The sequence below is a fragment of the Hypanus sabinus genome, chromosome 7 (assembly GCF_030144855.1).
Source record: "Hypanus sabinus isolate sHypSab1 chromosome 7, sHypSab1.hap1, whole genome shotgun sequence".
Taxonomy (NCBI): Eukaryota; Metazoa; Chordata; class Chondrichthyes; order Myliobatiformes; family Dasyatidae; genus Hypanus; species Hypanus sabinus.
The window spans coordinates 37,671,914-37,689,820 of NC_082712.1; the positions used below are offsets into that span (position 1 = coordinate 37,671,914).

General features: G+C 41.7%; 1 protein-coding gene across 2 annotated transcripts in view; it reads right to left on the bottom strand.

Annotated features, from left to right (window-relative positions):
• The window catches only part of iqgap2 (IQ motif containing GTPase activating protein 2), a 282,888-nt gene that overhangs the window by 36,312 nt on the left and 228,669 nt on the right, over positions 1-17,907 (bottom strand). For both annotated transcript variants that reach the window (XM_059974514.1, XM_059974515.1), the window contains 2 exons: positions 13,149-13,251; positions 8,245-8,386 (listed from right to left, as the gene is read on the bottom strand). In XM_059974514.1, the coding sequence (XP_059830497.1) occupies positions 8,245-8,386; positions 13,149-13,251 (245 nt within the window). The remainder of the gene's footprint in view (positions 1-8,244; positions 8,387-13,148; positions 13,252-17,907) is intronic.

Consider the following 17,907-nt stretch of genomic DNA (forward strand, 5'->3'; position numbering starts at 1 on the left):
ATTCAATGTGAGACTAATTGAGCAGCCGTTGACAGACACTTAGTGACCACTTTATCAGGTACCTGTTACACCTGCTCGGTTAATGCAATCATGTGGCAGCAATTCAAAGCATAAAAGCATGCAGTTATGCTCAAGAAGTTCAGTTGCTGTTCAAACCAAGCATCAGAATGGGGAAGATACGTGATCTAAGTTACTTTGACCATGGAATGATTGTTGGTGCCAGACGCTGTGGTTTAAGTATTTCAGAAACAGCTGACCTCCTGGGATTTTCACGTACAATGGTCTCTAGAGTTTTCAGGGAATGGTGCAATAAACAAAAACCATCCAGTGAGATAGCAGTTCTGTGGGCAAAAACATTTTGTTAATGAGAGAGTTCAGAAGAAAATAGCCAGACTGATTCAAGCTGACAGGAAGGTGACAGTAACTCAAAGTAACCACGTGTTACAACTGTGCTGTGCAGAAAGGCATCTCTGAATGTACAACACATCAAATCACATCTTATGATCTTATACCTTATTATTCACCTGCACTGCAGGTGATATCTGTAGCTGATACCTTTTATTCTGAACTCTGTTGGTGTTTATTCTACCACAATGCATTGAGTAATGACCTGATCTGTATGAACAAGCTTTACACTGTATTTTGATATGTGACAATAATATACCAATTCCGCCTACACTCTAATTACTCATTGGCAATTTGATCTTACAGTCCCAGGTTCAAGAACCCAATAAAGTATATTTCATTTTAATTAGCTAAAGCAGTTGATGCCAATACCCAAGTAAGCTAAATACTGAATTTAGTCATTACAAAAACAAGAAGCAGGGATGGATCATTTAGTCCCTTGAATCTACTCTTCCATTGGCCGAGCCAATATTTCTCAAGTCCACTTTCCTATCACCTTCAATTTGCTTAGTGATGAGAAATGGATTTATCTCAGCTTTAACTGGGGCCAAGGACATTGCCCTCGCATTTCTTCGTAGCAAGGAGTTTGAAAGACTCATATCCCTCAGGGAAGAAATTCTTCCTCAGCTTAATCTTAAATTGGTGCATCATTATTTGGACATTGCCCACTGGTTCTGGACTCTCCATCTGGAGGAAACATGTTTTACTTGTACTTCAATCAGATCACATTTCCTTCTAAACTCCGAAGTTTCATAAACCCTTTGAATCCTCTCCGTAGGACAACCTTTCCATTCCTGGATCATGCAAGCAAACCTTACCCAAATGGGATCCAATGAAATAATATTTTTCCTTAAACATGGGGACAAAAATTGATCATAGAAATTTAGATATGGTCCTGCCAGTGCTTTGTACCATTGTCCTTTATTTTACTTTGATAGTCCAAACCTCTAGAACTAAAGGCTATCATATCCTATCAGCCCACCCTACACTTGCACATTTGCTTTGTGTTTTGTGCATAAATACCTTTGTTTTGTGGCTTTCTTCATTTTTTCTCCTTTTAAATTATACTGTTCATTGTTCTTCCTTCCAAAACTATTAACTTCACATTTCCCTACATTACATCCACTATTTGCCAACTTTCAGCCCACTTATCTAACCTACCTATCAAAGCAATGCTGGTAACATCACTCCACGGTTTAAGAGACAATAAAATGGACACTGCACTGGGGTGTACTGCAAACTTGTTATGCCCATTGCGTTCTACTTGAGGAATTATCACTGTAAGGCCTAACTACTACTCAGAATATCCCTGTACATTGTTCAGCTCTGGAAAAGCTTGACACTGCTGGTTCAGTCTGACCAGCTCCAGCACTGCGAGGGTGGAGTTTATGTTGCAATTCAAAAGCATACCAGTTCCGCCAGATGCCGAACTTAATCCGAATCCACCTACAACTTTAATTCATACTATGAAGATTTTATCACATTGGGGTAAAGGGCAGTGTAGCAATACTTGGAACAAATCAGAACTTCACGTTAAGAAGAACATGATCATTTTGGCAGTGCTTTTACAAATGGTTCCAATTATCAAGTCAGCACACAGAGGAGATCCCACTTCCCAGGCTGCAGATCTGTGTGAGAGCACCACACTGTGACAGGGATCCCAGAGGCTTTAGAAGCATCATCTTCATGGTTAGTACAGTCACTTTGGGTCATTCTAGAATAAACCAGCCCAACCTCACTTGCTTCAGATTAATAACTTGTCAAACTCATCACAGGGTGAAGCATGTGTAACATGCCCTTGAAACTCTGGAGCTGGACACCAGGCTATTTCTTCAGCGGTTTGATCAGGGCACGACTGCGCAAGCACGTGGACATCAGCCAGTGAGAACAGCGAGAAGAGTTTAAAAGGAGACACCTTATAGAGCGGGTGCCAGAGGGAGATAGAGTAGGAAGGCTTTGGCTCAACAGGGCTTTGGTGATAATGGGTCAAAGCAAAGAAAGTTGCTTGTGTAGAATACAGACAGTAAGTATGTGTGTGAGGCTGGTTTTCTGTGCTCGGTGTCAGATGTGGGAGGTCTGGAGACTCCCAGCCTCCCGGACGGCCACATCTGCACCCGGTGCGTCCAGCTGCAGCTCCTCAGGGACCACGTTAGGAAACTGGAGATGCAGCTCAATGACCTTCGCGAGGAGGTGACAGAAAGGAGCTATAGGCAGGTAGACACTCCGGAGCCCCAGGAGACAAATAAGTGGGTAACAATCAGACAAAGGAAGGACAAGAGGCCAATGCTAGTGTGTACACCAGTGGCTGTCCTCCTTAACAATAAGTACTCCTGTCTGAGTACTGTTGGGGGAGACAGCCTACCTGAGGGAAGCAACAGTGGCCACAGCTCTGGCACAGAGTCTGGCCCTGTGATTTATGAAGGGTACAGAAAGGAAGAGGATGGCAGCAGTGATAAGGGACTCTACAATTAGGGGGTCAGACAGGCGATTCTGTGGACACAGGAAAGAAACGCCGATGGTAGTTTGCCTCCCAGGTGCCAGGTTGTGGGATGTTTCTAATCGTGTCCATGATATCCTGAAGTGGGAAGGAGAACAGCCAGAGGTCGTGATACATATTGGTACCAACGACATAGGTAGGAAAAGGGAGGAGGTCCAGAAAGCAGACTACAGGGAGTTAGGAAGGAAGTTGAGAAGAAGGACCTCAAAAGGTAGTTAATCTCGGGATTACTGCCTGTGCAACGTGACAGTGAGTATAGGAATACAATGAGGTGGAGGATAAAAGCATGACTGAGGGATTGGAGCAGGGGGCAGGGTTTCAGATTTATGGATCATTGGGACCTCTTTTGGGGCAGGTGTGACCTGTACAAAAAGGACATGTTGCACTTGAATCCCAGGGGGACTAATATCCTGGTGGGGAGATTTGTAAAGGCTACTGGGGAGAGTTTAAACTAGAATTGCTAGGGGATGGGAACTGAACTGAAGTGAAGGAGGAAGCTTACAAATATAGAAAACTTGGAGATAGTGTGAGAGGGAGGATAGGCTGGTGATAGAGAAGGGCCACTATCAGACCAATGGTTTGAGATGTGTCTATTTTAATGCAACGAGTATTATGAACAAAGCAGATGAGCTTAGAGCGTGTATCAGCACTTGGAGCTATGATGTTGTGGCTTTTACAGAGACTTGGATGGTGCAGGGGCAGGAATGGCTACTTCAAGTGCCAGGCTTTAGATGTTTCAGAAAGGACAGGGAGGGAGGCAAAAGAGGTGGGGGCGTGGCACTGTTGATCAGAGAGAGTGTCACAGCTGCAGAAAAGGAGGAAGTCATGGAAGGATTGTCTATGGAGTCTCTGTGGGTGGAAGTTAGGAATAGGAAGGGGTCAATAACTCTACTGGGTGTTTTTTTTTAATAGACCACCCAATAGTAACATTGAGGAGCAGCAGATAGGGAGACACATTCTGGAAAGGAGTAATAATAACAGGGTTGTTGTGGTGAGAGATTTTAATTTCCCAAATATTGTTTGGCATCTCCCTAGAGTGAGGGGTTGAGATGGAGTGGAGTTTATTAGGTGTGTTCAGGAACATTTCTTGATATAATATGTAGATACGGCTACAGAGGAGAGGCTGTACTTGATCTGTAACTGGGAAATGAACCTGGTCAGGTGTCAGGTCTATCAGTGGGACAGCATTTTGGAGATAGTGATCACAATTCTGTCTCCTTTACCATAGCATTGGAGAGGGATAGGAACAGACAACTTAGGAATGTGTTTAATTGGAGTAAGGGGAAATATGAGACTATCAGGCAGGAACTTAGAAACATAAATTGGAAACAGATCTTTGCAGGGAAACATATGGAAGAAATGTGGCAAATGTTCAGGGGATATTTGCGTGGGGTTCTGCTTATGTACATTCCAATGAGACAGGGAAAGGATGGTAGGGTACAAGATCTGTGATGTACAAAGGCTGTTGTAAATTTAGTGAAGAAGAAAAGAAGAGCTTACGAAAGTTTCAAAAAGCTAGGTAATGATAGAGATCTAGAAGGTTATAAGGCTAGCAGGAAGGAGCTTAAGAATGAAATTAGGAGAGCTAGAAGGGGTCATGAGAAGGCCTTGGCTGATAGGATTAAGGAAAACCCCAAGGCAGTCTACAAGTATGTGAAGAGCAAGAGGATAAGATGTGAGGGAATAGGACCAATGTGACAGTGGAAAAGTGTGTATGGAACCCGAGGAGATAGTAGAGGTTCTTAATGAATGCTTTGCTTCAGTATTCACTATGGAAAAGGATCTTAGTGATTGTAGTGATGACTTGCAGCGGACTTAAAAGCTTGAGCATGTAGATATTAAAGAAGAGGATGTGCTGGAGCTTTTGGAAAACATCAAGTTGGATAAGACACTGGGACCGCACAAGATGCACCCCAGGCTACTGTGGGAAGTGAGGGAGGAGATTGCTGAGCCGCTGGCGATGGTCTTTGCATCATCAATGAGGATGGGAGAAGTTCCAGAGGATTGGAGGGTTACAGATGTTCCCTTATTCAAGAAAGGGAGTAGAGATAGCCCAGGAAATTATAGGCCAGTGAGTCTTACTTCAGTGGTTGGTAAGTTGATGGAGAAGATCCTGAGAGGCGGGATTCATGAACATTTGAAGAGTATAATATGATTAGGAATAGTCAGCATGGTTTTGTCAAAGGCAGGTCATGCCTTACAAGACTGATAAATTTTTTTGAGGATGTGACTAAACACATTGATGAAGGAAGAGCAGTAGATTTAGTGTATATGAATTTCAGCAAGGCATTTGACAAGGCTTATTGAGAAAGTAAGGAGGCATGGGATCCAAGGGGCATTGCTTTGCAGATCCAGAACTGGCTTGCCCGAGAAAGCAGAGTGGTTGTAGACGGGTCATATTCTGCATGGAGGCCAGTAGCCAGTGGAGTGCCTCAGGGATCTGTTCTGGGACTCCTATTCTTCGTGATTTTTATAAATGACCTGGATGAGGAAGTACAGGGATGGGTTAGTAAATTTGCTGAAGACACAAAGGCTGGGGGTATTGTGGATAGTGTGGAGGGCTGTGAAAAGTTACAACGGGACATTGATAGGATGCAAGACTGGGTTGAGAAGTGGAAGATGGACTTCAACCCAGATATGTGTGAGGTGGTTCATTTTGGTAGGTCATATATGATGGCAGAATATAGCAATAATGGTACAACTCTTGGCAAAGTGGAGGATCAGAGGGATTTTGGGGGTCTGAGTCCATAGGACACACAAAGCTGCTGCGCAGGTTGACTCTGTGGTTCAGAAAGCATACAGTGCATTGGCCTTCATCAATCGTGGATTGAGTTTCAGAGCAGAGAGGTAATGTTGCAGCTATATAGAACTGGTCAGATTCCACTTCGAATACTGTGCTTAATTCTGGTTGCCTCACTACAGGAAGGATGTGGAAACCATAGAAAGGGTGCAGAGGGGATTTACAAGGGTGTTGCCTGGATTGGGGAGTATGCCTTATGAGAATAGGTTGAGTGAACTTGGCCTCTTCTCCTTGGAGCGATGGAGGATGAGAGATGACCTGATAGAGGTGTATAAGATGAGACGCATTGATCGTGTGGATAGTCACAGGCTTTTTCCCAGGACTAAAATGGCTGGCATGAGAGGGCACAGTTTTAAGGTGCTTGGAGAAGGTACAGATGAGATGTCAGTGTTAAGTTTTTTTTTTAAAAACGCAGAGAGTGGTGAGTGCGTGGAATGGGCAGTTGGCAGTGGTGGTGGAGGCGGAAACAATAGGGTCGTTTAAGAGACTCCTGGATTGGTACATGGAGCTTAGAAAACCGGAGGGCTATGGGGAAGTTTGGACACACAGGGCTGGACACACTGACGCAAAGCACTAGTGGAAGCTTCAATGTTCAAGTTCTGCCAGTGGTAAATCTGTGCTTTCCCCACAGCTTTTTAGAATTACAGTACGTCTTTTGGTTTTGGTTTGCTCAGAAAAGGTAATTCATTTCTGCGGGCATAAATTGACAGCTGATGGATCATATATCAGGATATTGTTGTGACACAGAGGTTCCGGTATTTATAAGGGGAGAGCATGGGAGTGGAGACAGAAAATTTATAAGAGATTTTTAGTTTTTAGTTCTGTTTTCTGTCTGAAGGATCCAGATCTGAACATAAATAGTTGCTGCCTGATCTGCTTAGTGTCTCCAGCACTTTGCTTTCATTTCCCATTGGTACTTTTAAAAAAATGTACGAATTAGAGCAGCTTCGACACTCTATCCATTAAGCCAACCCAGACCACTGCAATTCTGAGGTGGTGGACATGCAACCAAGCAGTTTGAGTCATTTTGGAAGTGTGTGGAAATAGAAATGGAACGCTCTGTGAAGGACCTACAAATTGTTTGCATTCCCGAAAATTATTCAGTGCTCCGATGAAACAGATTTAGAGAAAGGATATATTTTTTGCAGCAGAATTCTGCAATGTAGGTGGTATGCTCCTGTGGAAATAAATCATGGATTAAAAAAAATGGAGATGAAAGTCATGAATTGTGATGATACATTGTGGTTAGATTAAATTATATTGCCTTGTTATGTGGCTACAAGTGTTGGTCAGAAGTGTGATGGTTACTCCCCATTTGCTTGGGTGAATGCGGCTTCAATAACATAAAAAAATCTCTAACCACAGGGCAGTTATTCACTCATTCCACAACTGAAGGCAGCAGATTGCACTGCCTGCAGGAGCAACTCATTGAGACTCCTTCCCAAGGACAACTGGGATTGAATGGCAGAGCAGAGTCGATGGGCCAAGAGACCTAATTCTGCTGCCATGTTTCATGGTCTTATCACGATCCATGACCCAACTCCTCACCCACTGGCACTGCGGCAAAGTCGGCAGGACAATAGGAGCCAAGCAGCTGTAGAATTGGTGATTTGGTGCTGGCTCATCCCGTGGAGCTCATAGCCCATGAATAAATGAAACCGCGAAAATAAGGTAGTCAACAAGGGCCTGCAGGTTTTTGGGGAACTTGATACAGAAAGGAATCTCAATCTTTGAAGATATAACCATTTAACAATTACAGCATGGAAACAGGCCATCTCAGCCGTTCTAGTCCATGCTGAATGCTTACGGTTACCTAGTCCCACCTAACTGCACTCAGCCCATAAACCCTCCATTCCTTTCCTGTCCAAATACCTATCTTAATTTTTTTTCAGTAAATTAAATATTTCTGTGACTCAGAGGAGGGTCAAACACAATTTGGCCCAAAATGAGCAACATTCGCCAGTTAATCAAACACTCTGTGCGTGTTGATATACATGCTTAACACTGCTAATACCCCTCCCTTTCATTACCCAATCAGCTTCCCCATTCACAAAAAACACTGCTTAACTTTGAACAAAATGATTGATAAATAGTTAAAGCTTCAATTCCAGTTAACCAAGCTGAGTCCTGCCACCAAGGTTTCTGGGTTCTTCTGTACTGGTTGAGACCTACACTGACAGATCTGGTTGGTGTTTAACTTTCCAGTAGGGAAATAAAACTAACATGTTGGACTGTAAACACAACTAATTTCCAAGCAAATTAATTACATCTTCAAAATGAAAAAGCAAATGCACATAGCAAGCGACAGCTAATTAAGGGCCTGGTTCAACTGCTGCCGAAGGAAGAGTACAAGCATCCCAAACGGTAGGCAAGGGGCTGTTTGATACCACCATGTCCAATTGTCAAAAAGAGGAACAGTATTATGCTCTTTGATGACTATTTTGCAGTTAGTATGGTGACAAATTATTTTATTAGTGATAAAGAGTATAGCAGAAGTCAGCATGCAAAAGCGGAAAGTGAGTTACTCCTGTACAAAACTTACTTTATCATCAAACTCTTCATGTCTGTGTCATCCCCTCCTTGCAGTTCAACCTTGCTGGTCAGGGTGAGCGAGACTTCTGTCTTGCCAAGTTGAGAAAGTACATTTTCTTTGTTGGGGTCATTTGGATCAACAGCTCCTTCCCCTGGCAGGAAAGAAAGTGTGTTTAGTTTTACTCAGAAGCTGATGCTCCCTGGATTCATTATTTGGCTTAGACTATTCCCAGTGATACTGTGGAAATCAGGCGTCTAGACATAGAACACAAGAAAATAGAACAGGGACACCTCAAGCCTGTCCCACCATCCAATATGGCTGACGTTAGAACACAGAGTATGTAATTTCAGGGATCTAACCAAAAGGCCATATCATGAACCCCCCTCCCCACAAAAAATTAAGCAGATAGTTTTAAAATTGTAATGGTAACACATTTCCCATTTCCAGACAACGGTTTTAAAAATGTGACCAGATGCCATTTTAGTTACAAACAACCATAACATTTCCTCAATATCAGCAAAACCAAACAAAAAAAGTTAAATATTGACTTCAGGAACAAGCAGCGCACATGCTTCTGTCTACATCAATAGTGTTAAGGTTGAGAGCTTCAAGTTCCAAGTATCACAATAGCCTGCCTGGCTCCATCGATGGCCAAGAAAGCTCATTGTCACCTCTGCCTGGTGTTATTTGCTATGCCCATGTTGATCCTTACCAATTTCTATTGCTGCACTATAGAAAGTAGCCTATCTGGTCTGAACTGAAGGGTTGGTATTAAAACTACACACAGCTGAGGACACAGCTCAGCACGTCACAGGAACCCACTTCCCTTCTATGGACTGTCCATACTTTTTGCTGCCTCAGTAAAGCAGCCTGCTTAATCAAAGACCCCACCCACACAGCCTTTCTCTCCTCTCCTCTCTCCCATCAGGCAGAAGACACTGGAAATCACATACCATCAAGTTCAAGAACAGATTCTATCCTGCTGCGCCAAAACTGTTGGATGGCTCCCCAGAACAATAAGATGGACTCTTGACCTCACGTTCTACCTTGTTATGATCTTGCACCTTATCGTCTATCTGCACTGTACTTCCTCTGTAGCTGTTACACTTTACTCTGCATCATTTTACCTTGCAGTGTGTAATTAATTGACTTGTTTGAACAGCAGGGACAACAAGCTTTTCACTCTACTATAGTGCACGTGAAAATAATAAATCAACTCCAAGAAACAGATCAACCTAACAAAATTTAAATTAGACCTGCTTCTGTCTATGCAAGTGTGGGCAATTTTGGAAGGTTTCTGGGAGTTGGATTTGGGGCAAAATGAAGACCCTCTCCACAAAAGCTATTCTGAGCACAATTAACTCTGAAATCTTCCAGTCAAAAATATTTGTAACTGTATTTTTGACCCTGTCGCTGATTTCCATCCAGTACATGTATGGTGCCTCAGCACTCGTCTGAAAGCAGAGATCTCATATTAGCATCAACTGATCAGCAGCAAGATGCACAAATTCTGAACCATTGGTATAAGTGCTCAGAACTGTCTTGTTTAGCACCACACTCTATCAACTTGGAAGATAAACTCCATGAGCCCTGAGTAACTGGGAGATGCAGACAAAATATAAACATAAAATCCACTTTTATACCTTTTTCAATGTGGCAAAAATCAAGGAATTTGTATGAGTATTAACAAAAAAGATTGACTTTCAATCACAGCAAGACTAGAGCTCTGGCAAAAATCAGCTGGCTGGAAATGTAAAGGGAAATGCTGGATCACAACGATGCAAGTCTAGGTGTTGAACAGAGATGCTGGTTACATCATCGTAAGGATCTTTGTAAGTTGTTGTGATTCCTCCTTGGTACATGCCAAAATAAATTGGAAGTTCGATGATAAAATGGTGTCAGGTTGTAGACGCTGTGTTAGCCTGCATGAGTGTATGTTCGAAGGATTATATAATGAATGATGTTTTCCTCCTTACAGACCTGTTGCCTACCTTTTCCTAAATTATGTGTCTGGCCTGAAGGTCGTAAGTGATAAGGAGCTGCAACTAGTACCACCAAGGGATGGAGAAGTACCAGATTGATATTTATGCTATGCGATGAAGGAATCTTGCAGGATTTAAAAAGGGGCACTTTGTGCAGTGGGAGAGGATTTTGGTCTCAGGCTGGGGCATGACTGGTATCAGTGCTAAGAAGATGGAGATAAATACTTCACAGAAGGTTCGAGCATGTTGAGTCAGAGCTAGGGAGAGCTCTGGCCACATACAAGATTTTAAAGAGCAAACACGAGGAAATCTGCAGATGCTGGAAATTCAAACAACACACACAAAATGCTGGTGGAACGCAGCAGGCCAGGTAGCATCTATAAGGAGAAGCACTGTCGACATTTCGGGCTGAGACCCTTCATCAAGATGAGTCCTATTTCATATAAAGTGTTTCCTTGTAGTCTTGAACATGTGTGCAGTGTCTCCTTTGTTTGAGGTTGCATTTGCGAATACCCCAAGCTGAATGAGAAGAGAGTACAAATGAATTTTACAATAACTTTCATTGCAGCCATGTGACATTTCATTTGATTTTGATTTTCTACTTATTTAGAGATATCGGAGTGGGATTTGAACCCAGACATATAGAGGAGACTGCAAACTGAATGCAGTGCCTTAGACCACTTGGCTATCCTTTGTCCCTTAACTTTATGCTAACTCTAACTGGCAGAATAATCATTCATTTGAATGGTGTCAGCAATCTTCACTGAGGACAAAAGTGAAGATAACTGATATTAATAAAAACAATGACAGAAAATAAAAAACATGTTTTTACTATCTTATATACATTAAACTCACATTCAAAAGAATTTTATTTAAAAGTAGTAAATTATAAGCTTAAATCAATTGGATTAGTAAGTATGCAGATGATACTAAGATAGGTGGCGTTGTGGATAATGAAGTAGGTTTTCAAAGCTTGCAGAGAGATTTAAGCCAGTTAGAAGAGTGGGCTGAAAGTTGGCAGATGGAAATTAATGCTCTTAAGTGTGAGGTGCTACATTTTGGTAGAACTAATCAAAATAGGACATACATGGTAAATGGTAGGGCATTGAGGAACAGAGTAATCTAGGAATAATGGTGCATAGTTCCCTGAAGGTGGAATCTCATGCGGATAGGGTGGTGAAGAAAGCTTTTGGTATGCTGGCCTTTATAAATCAGAGCATTGAGTATAGGAGTTGGGATGTAATGTTAAAATTGTACAAGGCATTGGTGAGGCCAAAATTAGAGTATTGTGTACAGTTCTGGTCACTGAATTATAGGAAAGATGTCAACAAAATAGAGAGAGTACAGAGGTGATTTACTAGAATGTTACCTGGGTTTCAGCACCTAAGTTACAGAGAAAGGTTGAACAAGTTAGGTCTTTATTCTTTGGAGCATAGAAGGTTGAGGGGGGACTTGATAGAGGTATTTAAAATTATGAGGGGGATAGATAGAGTTGACGTGGATAGGCTTTTTCCATTTAAAGCAGGGGAGATTCAAACAAGAGGACATGAGTTGAGACGGGGGCAAAAGTTTAGGGCTAACACGAGGGAGAACTTCTTTACTCAGAGAGTGGTAGCTGTGTGGAATGAGCTTCCAGTAGAAGTGGTAGAGGCAGGTTCGATTTTGTCATTTCAAAAATATGGATCGGTATATGGACAGGAAAGGAATGGAGGGTTATGGGCTGAGTGCAGGCAGGTGGGACTAGTTGAGAGTAAGCGTTTGGCAAGGACTAGCAGGGCTGAGATGGCCTGTTTCCATGCTGTAATTGTTATATGGTTAAATACTTTTCATCATCAGGTCCATTGGTAGAGTGAGCTATCAGATGCCATCGAGCTAGGGGATGGGCATGACTTAGATCTGGCCACCTATGGTCATTGGAGATTAGGAGAATGAAGGGGGATCTCACTGAAACCTATTGAATATTGAAAGGCCTAGATATGGAGATGTTTCCAATGCTGGGAGGGTCTCGGACCAGAGGGCACAGCTGCAGAATTGAAGGATACCTCTTTCAACAGAGATGAGCAGGAATTTCTTTAGCCAGAGTGTGGTGAATCTGTTGAATTCGTATACTTAAAATGGATGTTGCTACGTTATTGATGAGTAAGCATGTCAAAGGTGATGGGGAGAAGGCAGGAGAATGGAGTTGAAAGGGAAAGTAAATAAGCAGACTTGATGGGCTGAATGGTCTTGTTCTGAGACTATGGCTATTACTACTCATGACCCAATACTGCATCCATTAACTATTGTGGCAAAAATGTGCACCAGTTTAGAGTGCAATCTGATACTCGATGTTGCAGATAAGTATAAGTTTGGTCACAGAGGCATTTTATTTTAAAAAGTTTCTAGGATCAAATTACATAGCAGATTAGGATAATGATTAATGGAGACACAAGAAACTGCAGAGGCAGTCCAGATGAAGGCCTTGATTGACCATTTCACTCCATAGATACCACTGAGTTTCTCCCACATCGTGTGTTGTTCGAGCTTTAACATTTGTGAAGATCTGTGTTCTACAGACAATTCAATTATGTTTCTCAGTTCAAATTTGTTCATTCAGCTATTTTTCTCATATACCTTTGACTGTATTCAAATTACGCTATACGGCTGTTGACATGTTAAATTTCAAAATATAGTCTTATTTCTTAATCCAATTTACAGAATAATTAAATTTTCTGAAGACGCAAATTAGATTTCTTTGCCCTCCTGCTTTAATTAAATGGAACAAACACTTAACATGCAATACACAAATTTCATTGTGGGTAAAGCTATCTGAGCCATATTTGTTTCTATTTCTCTTCCAGATTTAAAAAAAAATCATTTGTCTCATTCATCCAGATTGAATTCATTTCTTAGTAAAAATAAAATACTGTAGACATAACTTAAATTACTCACCAATCAAAGTTTCAATATCAGGTACACTTCCCAAACCTTCCAGGAGCTCATGCAATAGGTCATTATGATCTGGTGAAATTGCTTCCTGATGCTGTAACAGCAGCTATTGCAAGAAAAAGAGGTACAGTGAATCACTACTGTCTCATTTTAACCCATCCTCAAATATTCATAGCCAGTCAAATAAAGTAAACTAAAGAGCCATCATGCTGAACACCAATGTGCTGTCTCTGCTACTTGAAAGCAAATAAATCAATGACAAAATTACACAAGTCAATAGCCTAGTCAATATACTGCCTGGTCCTGAGCATTCTCAGAAAGGTGCAGTTCTTCTTTTTGGGATGTAATTAAATGTCCTCAAGATTTTCAATTTCCCCTTGTCTCCTCACTTGTTACTTCCAGAAGAGTAGACTTTTCCCATAGTTATACCAAACATAAGGGATTATTCATATGCTGGAAATCTTGGGCAACACACACAAAACGCTGGTGGAACCAACAAGTCCAGCAGCATGCATGCAGGGGAATGAACAGTCCATATTTTGGGCTGGGAATTGCTGAGTTCTTCTAGTATTTTGTGCATGTTGCTCATAGTTATCCCATACAGAAACTTGCCCATGCTGTCTAAATACCCAACTGAGCTAGTCTTATTTCCCTGCAGTTGGCCAATATCCCTTTAAACATTGCCGATCCATGAACCTGAACTAATGTCTTTTAAACACGGTAATTGAAGGGTATACTCCTCTTATAGTCCCTCTGGCAGCTCATTCCCTATACCCAACACCTTCTGTTTGGAAAAGGTTGCTCGTTAGGGTCACTCTTAAATCTTTCCACTCTTACCTTAAACTTACACCCTCTAGTTTAGACCTTCTACCTTATCTACAACTGGCATAACATTATCTTTAACACTTCCGATGCTCCAGTTAAAAAACAAAAGCCCCAAACCTCTATTCTAATTTGGGCATTCGCGTTCTCCTTGTGACTCAAGCCAACCGGTCCCAGTAAGATCTCTGTGAATCATTTCTGTGCCCTTTCCAGCTTAATGACATCTTTTCTTTGCTGTATGACAAAAACACAACTTCCTTTAAGATGTCAATATCCCTTGTGATCAGGTGTTAATGGCTGCAAACATCGAGTCATACAATTTCTTTTTCTGATCTTCATAATGCTAAAAGGTATCACAAATTGTGTTTGATAATTTGCAGACCTTTTACACCAAATGATCCACGTTCCTTCTCACTTGTTTACCCAATGCAATTTACTTATCCACAACTTTCATCCCTCAGCACTCCATCCAGTATTTAAATTAGCAAAATCTATTTTCTAATAGCTTTAGGATAGATGTTTCTCTGAGTGCGACATTTGATACGTTGCTTACTATTCTATATTGTGGCCTTAAATTTTAGCTTTCCCTACAAAAGTGGTAGCAACTGAATTTCCATCTCAGTTAAGTGTAAAAATCACTATCAGGCTGTCACTCATGTCTTCTCTTTCCTGAACAGGCTTTGATTTTCTTTCTCTTTTCTATACCCAATCTCAGTTCTGGATTTGTTATTTGTTACTTTGCACCTTCCCTTAGTGCTTCTATTCTTTACTAACATTAGAATGATAACGCTGTAGTGTTTCACATACTGTTACCGTGATTTTGTTCAAAGCAAATACAAAATCTATTTGAATGCCCGATATGATCTGTATATCTATGCTCCTTGGTCTTCTGTTCTTCTAACCCATACAAACTCTTCTAATGCAAATGATATATTTCTTCATAAGACATACAGCATAAGATATAGGGGCAGAATTATGCCATTCAGCCCACCGAGTCTGCTCTGATTCCCAATAAAATGCAACACACTTGTTTTGAAATTGATATGCCCATTACTAACCATTCAGGAAAGTTGAAAACGGAGATCTAAAACTACATCAAGTGAGACTCAGTCTGGATTTACCTCAGTCTGTACAGATTTAGACACTTAGCTGATAGTACAAAAATCTCAAAGGCGCAAAGTTCAAATTACTTTGATTATTATGAATACTTTACACAACCTTACAGGCAGCCACAAAACAAAGAAACCTAAATTAACCCATTAAAAAAGATGACCTAATGTGCAGACAAAAACAAAAACAATAAAAGCAGGCACACGACATTCAGAAAAGAAGTTGATGAAAGTGAGATGACGGCCACAAAGCAGTCACAGCCAACCTGCTTAGTGGCAGACCACAGCACAGAGACGAGTAAACCTCGTCACGCAGAGAGCTGAACACTGGCCTGACCCTCTCCTCCAGCCCTGACCTTCTCAATCTGGCCCCAAGAGTCATTCCTCACTCTCAGACTGAGGCCCTCCCTGCCACTTCAATATGCTCTTAGGTTGCTTAGATACAGTTTTCAACACACCAAAGCTTGGCAATTATTCTCAACTTCCACGTCTTCTTGAAAATCATCTGCTCACGAACGTGCTTGCAGAGTTTGCACTAACTCCACGCCAACACAGTTGGTGGCAACAAGGTCGAGCTGTGTTCAGCAAATAGAGACAGAAGCTTTACCACAAAAAAATGCTTATGTAAATAACCAAGAAAAGTCAAAAGTTCAACCACGTAGTTTAAATTATAGATCATTAACTTATAACACAGAGTCTCGGCTTACCGGGTTTAAACTTTGTATTGTGACTACTGATGCTAACATCTTGAATGCTTCAGGTTCTGGAGTATTTTACTTGAAACCCCCAAATCAAAAAAGAATATGCATTAAAAGGAGGAAGGAGGGAATTAAATTTCAGAAGCACTTACTCCAGTTATGCCTCTGAAATTACTGCATCTTTTATATTAAGGCAGGTCAATTTAGAAATTGCACAGGTATACATACAGTAACATTTTTGAGGGAATTTAGATATTAATGGAAGTATACAAGAGATGTATGGGGTTTAGTGAATAAGAAGTGTCCAATGTCCAAATTCGTTTCTTTGGATGTAGGTGGAATGGTAGCATAGCGGTTATCATAACCCTACTTCATCGCCCGCGACCCAGGTTCAATTCCTGCACTGCCTGTAAGGAGTTTGCATGCTCTTCCCGTGACTACATGGGTTCTCTCCCATTGTCCAAAGACATACAGTTCAGTCGGTTATTTGGTCACAGCGGTGCAACTGTGGCGCAGCGGCGCAGGCTCATTGGGCTGAAGGGTCTGTTACTGAGCTAAATAAAAGATGAGCCAACAAACTCCATCACTAATGAAGTTGGTCTTGAAAGTAACTATGAAGAAAACACTCAGATACAACTAGAAATACAATATAAATATTGGGGTTGGAGGTCAGGGGCACGCGACAGAGGGGGCATAATGGGCATATTGAGAGATCTGTGTAGACACAAGCGACTGCAGATGTTGGAATCTGTCAGAAGAGCTCAGGCTGTCAAGTAGACATTGTGGGCTGAAAGGAATCGTCAGTGTTTCGGTTCAGGCATGACACCGGGTTTTGACCTAAAATATCCTATTCACCCCACAGATGTTACTCATCCTGCTGGGCTCTTCCAAAAGACTGTTTGCTGCCAGATTTGGCTGGTGCACAGTGTTACGAATGTGGAGCAACTCTGAGGGGCCGAAGGGTGCAAAGTTGCCCCCTCCCCTTTTTGAGAATCGCAAAATCGCTATTATTTCAGGTCTGATACCCAGGAAATGAGAGAGATACACAGCATGTCAGTAATGAGAGAGAGACAACGCTGGGATACACAAAGGTGGAATGTCTCCTATTGACAAAGAGAGAGATTACTGCTATTGTCTCTTGAAGGAGGAATTGTGTATTGAGTACTGTACTATTCATTGAAACCCCTCAGGGGGCAACCAGAGTGGTCTGGTTGAGGGATTGCATCATCCCAACCTGATTGACATCTGAGACCCCATGAGTGGGGATAAAAGTCGGGTCTGGGGAACACCCCTCAGATGCACCAGGAGAGACCTGTGGGGGTTTGTGTGTATGTCCACCCTTGCCTGGGTGACGAGTCCTCCATGGAACGGTCTAGCTAAAGGGTGGAGACAGATCAAGATCGTAAAAGGAAAGTCAGCAAGTGAATAGCTGTTATTCTCTCTCTCTTTCTTTATATAGCGATTTTAATAATAGCGATTTTGCGATTCTCAAAGGGGGGGGGGCGACTTTGCACCCTTCGGCCCATCAGAGTTGCTCCTCATTCGTAACACTGTGCACCAGCCAAATCTGGCAAATTCAGCTCCCAACTACAACCATCCTTCAGCCACGTTCCAGTGATAGCCACAACACTGATAATCTGTAATAACTGATAATAACTGATAACTGATAATCTGTAATAGTGCAATAAAATCATCCACCTCATTTCTTAGTGATTCATACAATTAATAGACAATAAGAGTAATTTCAGTTATTGCATTCAAATATTGCAAGCATGGCTCAACATGAAGTTAGATGCAGTTTGATTATAATGGTTTGCCTCTTCTACCTCCAAACGCTCAGCAAATAGCTCCTTCTACTTGCCCCATTTCAGTTTGTCCTTTCACTGGGCTTACAGTGCTGTCTCTGTCCTGCTTTTTGATCTTCCTATTGAACCATTCCACTACTTCATTTTCCAGACCAGCTTTCCAGTTATCTTCCTTGCTCAGTGTCCATTACTCTTCGTCCTAATATCACATGGTGCTTGCTATTTCATTGTTTTCTTAAACGCAACCTAACAATTTCAGAACGGACGGCAATGAGACTGACGCCAGAAGAGTTAGAAATGTACTCACCAAATACTTTGACCCATAACC